This window comes from Porites lutea, chromosome 10 (assembly GCF_958299795.1).
Source record: "Porites lutea chromosome 10, jaPorLute2.1, whole genome shotgun sequence".
NCBI lineage: Eukaryota > Metazoa > Cnidaria > Anthozoa > Scleractinia > Poritidae > Porites > Porites lutea.
Genome location: NC_133210.1, coordinates 27,302,042 through 27,308,685, shown reverse-complemented (window position 1 = coordinate 27,308,685; position 6,644 = coordinate 27,302,042). Strand labels below are relative to the sequence as shown.

General features: G+C 45.3%; 1 protein-coding gene across 1 annotated transcript; it reads right to left on the bottom strand.

Moving 5' to 3' along the window:
* Positions 1–853: 853 nt before the first annotated feature.
* LOC140949730 (uncharacterized) lies at positions 854–6,127 on the bottom strand. The gene has a single exon (XM_073398869.1). It carries the CDS (start codon positions 6,125–6,127, stop codon positions 854–856), a length of 5,274 nt encoding a protein of 1,757 aa, XP_073254970.1.
* Positions 6,128–6,644: the final 517 nt, after the last annotated feature.

Sequence of the window (6,644 nt, the reverse complement as noted above, 5' to 3'; positions counted from 1 at the left end):
TCAAAGGGGTTAACCCATGAGTCTGGTCAAAAATTAGAATTTTTTCCTTTTCTTGCTTTTAAACAAAATAGGCCTTGCAATAATGTTTCCTGACCATCCGGTTAGAAAACAAGCCTACCTAGACAGAAAAATAAGGTTTTTACCAAGTCGCCCTCTAGAGATTTTTTCAAAGGGGTTAGCCCATGATTCTGGTCAAAAATTAGAATTTTTTCCTTTGCTTGCTTTTAAAGAAAATAGGCCTTGAAATTATGTTTGCTGACCATCCGGTTAGAAAACAAGCCTACCTAGACTCAAAAATAAGGTTTTTACCAAGTCGCCCTTGTTTCGTACCTCGGTTTTGGGTACTACTTGGGTTGAAGACTCACCAGGAAAATAATGTCAACGGGATCTACCAGTTGTTTTTGAACTACTTTAATGTCACAATTTCCAATCTCGCGACAACTAGCTAGATGTGTATATGCGTAGTCAAAATTCTGTAAGGCGTTATCCCGTGATGACACGGCTATTTTCCTATCTTATTTGAAGAAAAGGTATAAGACACTGTTTTCAATAACAGGATTCTTTCTCACAGACCCTTCAATTTTTCTAATCATGCTAGTCCCACGAGCGAGCTGAAAACTGATTGGCTAAATTCTAAGAAAGAATAATAATCTTGCGTGTCCGGTTTTATCGCTAATAAAAACAATCAAAAAAAATACCGTGACTCAAAACTAATTACAGCTGTCAACGGAGTGCAAAACACTCGGCCCCAGTGCGGAAATTGGGGACCTAATTGAGCAACGATCAAATTAGCACGAAGTTAAACTCAGCTATATTTTATCAGTTCAGTGTTCTGGAGTAATAAATGTTTCTATTATTGTTCTTCTCCACAAAGCTCTTGCTTTGTAGCAATAACGCATAATTTGTGTATGGGGCGATCGTACTCGCCATTCTGGGTTCTGATGCGCACCTTCCTGACTAATCCGTCCTCCCCTGGGTAGGTGTCTACAATCAGCGCCATCTCCCACTGTAGTCTCTTCCGATGTGGGTTGAGCTCGAGGACCAAATCGCCGATTTTGACGTTCTCTCTTTTACGAAACCACTTGTTCCGCGGCAGCAACGATGGAGCAAAGTACTTCATCCAGCAAGTCCAATATTCGGCAACTCTGTTTTGGACACTCCTTATTAAATGCCTCGGATTAACTCTGGTTTCTTGCTCGGGCTGAGGAGGACAGCTGTGACGACCAATTAGGATGTCGTTCGGGGTAATAGGTGGTTCCTCCCAGACGTCTTCGGAACTTGGGTAGAGGGGCCGACTGTTGATCATGTAGGTAACTTCAGCCAGGAACGTTCTCCACTGTTCTTCAGTGAACGCTTGATTCTTACATACACTGTTGAGGGCTTGCCTGGCGGACTTAATCAGTGATTCGACAACCCCATTTTGGTGACTCGCATGTGGGACGTTCCACTGCCATTCAAAATCACAGACAAATTCTTCTGAAAGGATGCTTTGTATCTTGGGGATGTCCCAATTCTGCATTACCTCTCTCAGGTATTCCTGTGCCCCTACAAAGTTGGAGCCTCGGTCTGACCAGCAGACGTTTGGGTGTCCGCACAAACATGCGAATCGACGAAAGGCCATTAGGAAGGCTTCGGTTGACTTGTCAGTTACGAGTTCCAGGTGAACCGCTCGCATTGTTGCACATGTGAAAATTATTATCTGGGCTTCTTGAAGTGTTCTTCGGTTCAGTCTGATCTGCAGTGGCCCGAACATGTCCATAGCGGTGTTCGAGAATGGAGGAAATCCGGCTGCTACCCGCAAACTTGGCAGTTGACCCATAAGCTGTTGTAGGGGTTTCTTGCGCAGTTTCCGACAGTCGACACACTTGCTGACCACGGACTTAGCCATTTTTCTGAGCCCAATAATCCAAAGCGTTCGCCTTGCTTCGTGCATGAGACTCTTGTAACCGCAATGTCCGCGTTTCTGGTGCAAGTGTCGTAAAAGGAGGATTGCTAGTGTATGATCTCTGGGCAGCACAACGGGGTTCCTTATGTCCTTTGGTAGGATCCTGGCATTTTCAAGGCGGCCACGAGCTCTGATTAGCCCTTCCTCGTCTGTTGTGGCGATCAGCTTTTCGTCAAGTTGTGACACATCTAGGTGGAGCTGACTCCATTTCAAGAGTTGCAATTCTGAACGCTTTAGATCCTGGACTGTTAGGGAGCTGTTGGGTACAGCCCTACGTCTTGTAATGTCAACAAAACGATGAACGTAAGCAAGGACTCTGCGAATTTTTGTGAACGTCGAGCAGCTTTGCAATAAGTAGCAAAAGATAGGGTTGTCCTCTTTCTCTTTGTGAACTGAGGCAGCATGAAACTCTCTACTGTTGTCGTGCCATTTCGTTGCAGCCTTCATTTCTTTTAAAGTCTCTTTTCGATCCTGGTGAGGGTTCTGGTCCTCGTCCTCAAATTTTGGCCATTCCGTCTCTGGCAACTTTAGAAACGACGGCCCCGAGATCCAACTTTCGAGGTCACCCGGAGCAATTCCCCTGGTAAGGGCATCTGCAGGGTTGTACTTGGATTTGATGTAGCGGAATTGTTCTGATCCCACTGTTTCTTGGATTTCTGCCACCCTAACTGATACAAACGGTCTGAATTCTCGAGGTGGGGTCTTGATCCACGTTAAGACTGTTCGAGAGTCTGTCCAGAAAGTCTTATCGCATTCGTGAAAATTAACAAAGGCCAGCGCCTCCTGGCATGTGTTGTAAATTCGCGTAAGAGCTAGACACCCCAAGAGTTCAAGTCGGGGAATAGTTTTCCGTTTCAGCGGGGCGACAAAGGGCTTGACAATAACTGGAACGCATTGATGACTTCCATCCTGCAGCTTCCAACGGAGAAAAATGGCGGCTCCATACCCCAGTTCTCCTCCGTCCGCAAAACCATGTACTTGAGGTGGACCTATTGCATGATCTGGTTTTAGCTTCCGGTCAAATTTGAAAGATAGAAGTTGGTTTATTGCTTCTTCGTTTTCCTTCCATTCTTGTTGGATTGCTTCTGGGAGGATGTCGTCCCAACCATATCCGGTACTCCACAGTTCTTGGAGGTCAATTCGGTACTTAATCGTCACAGGCGCGACGAGTCCAATAGGGTCCCATACTTGAGCCAATAGGGCGAGGCACGATCTCTTTGTGAAATCTTCTTTCTTTCTCACAACTGAGTCTTTCTTTAGGGCGAATGTGTCTTCTTGCTTATCCCACTTGTGACCAAGCAAATCTGTATATCGTTCACCGCTGGTTTGGTCGACTTCCTGGCTGTTTGAATGCCACGCCTTTATCTGGAACTGACCCTTTCCAAGCACTTCGTCAATTGTAGTTGCGACATGCTTGGCTTCAGCAGCGGTTGGTCTGGATCCACCGATATCATCAACGTACATTCGCTCCTGAAGTTCCTTCGCCGCCTCAGGGAACTCCAGTTGGGAAGCTTTCGCCAGGATGTTGATGGCATTCGAAGCGATATCTGGAGCTGGCTTGTCCCCGAAATTTAGTCTGAGCCACTGGTATACAGTGGGAGGATCACTCTGATTCTTTCTCCACAGGAATCGATGAAAAACTTGATCATCCGGATGCACCAACACTTGGTTAAACATCTTGCGAATATCTCCGGCATACGCAAACTCATCCCAGCGCCATGCTGATAGAACATTGGGTAGGCTGCTGATGTAATTTGGTCCCTTCTCTAGGTGATCATTAAGGGAGAGACCGTTGTGCCCTTTGGATGATGAATCAAACACAAGTCTGACTTTTGTGCTCTTTTCTGGAGTGAACACCGCTTGTAGTGGCATGTACCATTCTTGCTGACTGTGATCCACGTTTTCAGGTGGTATTTTGATGACGAAGCTTTGATCTACTAGCTTTTGGACCTCTTCATCCACGATCGCAAGGCAATCTTTCTTTTTGAACGATTTCTCAGCTGAATACATTCTTTTCAAGGCAATGTCATAATTACTTTGTTTCGGAGGCCCGGTTTCCTTCCAAGGCATCCTGACTTGCACTCTTCCGCTCACCAACGTGGTCGAGGCTGAGAGAGCTTTTACGAACTTGTTCTCGCGCAGAGCATTTTCACTGCAGGTACAAAGTTCCGTCGGTCTGACTCCTAAGAAATCTTGATAAACAAGTTTCCTTATGTCTTCTGCGGCGCTCACAGTTCCAATGTCCACTGAGTGAACACGTGGTATAGCTTCAGCATCCGAGTCCAGTTGTCCCAAGATATACCAGCCAAAACAATTCCTTTTCGCCACTGGTTCTCCTGGATTACCGCTGTTTGTATGGATGTCAACAAAGGCATCGGCGAAGTCAGTTCCAATCAGAAGATCGACCGTACCACCAGACAGATATAACTTATCTGCGATCGTCTTGAGGTGAGGATAAGCTTCAACAGTTTTTCTTGACACGGTCTTAGCACTGCTACAAGGCTTACGAACGGTATGTACTCGGAGGTTCTTTCGGATGTCTTCATCGACGGGTGATTCAATCACAATCTCCAAGACTTCAGACACCTCTCCCCTTTGTTGTCCTCCGGCTAAGTTCATAGTAAGGTGTGTCTGAGGACCAGACAGACCTAGTAGCTTTGCAGCCCTCTTAGATAAAAGACTTGTATTTGAACCGGTGTCCAACATGGCAATTAAGGTTTTGAAGTTTCCTTCGCTATCTCTGACTCTGATTTTCTGAACTGGACAAACTCCAGGTACGTTCTTGACATCGTTAGCGCCCTCGTTGTCTCTTCCTTGGACACTGTTGTTTTTAGACTCGGCCTGATCTGGACTTCTTTTGTTAAAGGCAGGTGCGTCAGGATCCAAGTTTGACTTTGATGGGTCCACCTTCTTCTCGTTATGAAGAGAACGGTGATGATTTTTCTTGCACTTGTCACAAGTAGTTCCGTCGGCCTTCGTACAGTCATTCGTGTGATGAGACACTCTTAAGCATTTTCGACATCTTTTATTCTCCTTAACGACTTCCCACTTTTCGTTGACTGTTAACCCTTGGTATACCGGACAGGAAGCGAGCAGATGCTTAGACTTGCAGCCGAGGGGACAAGATTCATCATCTTTTCTACTGCTAGCGTCATTGGCGTGATGATCGGTCCTTCTGCCTCCGCGCTCTTTATAGCTGATGCTCCCCTCAATTTCTTTCTTTCCCCTGGATCGAAAGGCTGCCTCTTGGTGGAGCCAATCGACTAAATTTGCCACGTTTTCTTCTTTCTTTTGTCGTTGCATCTCTCTCCCAAAGTCCGCGTTGTCCTTTGGTTCAAGCTTCGACAAAAGTTTCGACATAAAGAATGGCGCTTCACTTACTTCCTGAACAGGACAGCCATTGTCCTCCATGTCACTCACAAACACTAGTACTGAGGTGGCGAAACGTCCCAGACTCTTCGAGTCGCCTTTTACAGTGCCGTAGTTATCAATTTCCGCCAGCAGCTCGTCCATTAACTTCCTTTTATCTGCAAATTCTATGTCTAAAATCTCCCATGCTCTATCGATGTTTTTGCAAGTCTTCAACTGTTCTGTCCACCAAGAACCCTTGGGCATGGCTTTACGAAACCTCTGAAGTTGTTCATCCTTATCCTGGCCATGTTTTTTCATCCAATGCTGAAATTCCTTTTTCCAGGTTAAGTACGCCTTGCGTGACCCATCCCACGATGGGGCCGGTAGCCTTTCTAAACCACTTGCGTGCGGTTTTGATGCCATATTTTCTGCCATTGTTTTTACTGCGTCAGCGACTGCTTCGAGGATTGCAGTGCTTTCAGAGGTGTTTTGCGATGCTGATTGGAATGTACTAAATTCTTTTTGATAACTCGCATATTTTCGCAAAGTTTCTAAATATCGCGGTTTAATTTCGTCTCCTGAATTTAGATTTTCGGTTATTCTTTCGTCTTCTGACGTGACTCCTTCTTCAACTAGTCTATCAGCAATGATCTCCATCTGTTTCTTGACAGCCCTGTACTTTGATTCAATCTCATTAAAAACAGCTGCCAATAAGTTTAGTTCGGGTTTCACCGAATAGAGAGTTTCAAATTCCACGAATAATTCATTGAGTACATGGATAGCGTTATCTCTTTTCCCAGAGAGGGTCTTTAAATCGATCTTTGGAGGCATCGTGTTGCGATCTAAAAAATTGTTGTCGTTCTTTCAACGTTCACGCCCTTAGCCTCGTTTTCATGCAGAGAATTTGGCGTGCGGTCCTCACGCGATCACGATATCTAACCAAAAAACCGAAGAATCAGATAATTTGTACCTTTGTTTAAGAAGTCTTGTCCTTATGGCGAAGGTTTCCAAAGACAGTCGGTCGCTCCTTTTGCTGTCGGTCGTCCTCGTTTTCCTGTCGCCAAGATGATCTTCTCGATGACTTGTTGACCTTTGGTGTATGTCCTCGTGCGTCGTAGAATTTTGACTGTTTCGTACCTCGGTTTTGGGTACTACTCGGGTTGAAGACTCACCAGGAAAATAATGTCAACGGGATCTACCAGTTGTTTTTGAACTACTTTAATGTCACAATTTCCAATCTCGCGACAACTAGCTAGATGTGTATATGCGTAGTCAAAATTCTGTAAGACGTTATCCCGTGATGACACGGCTATTTTCCTATCTTATTTGAAGAAAAGGTATAAGACAC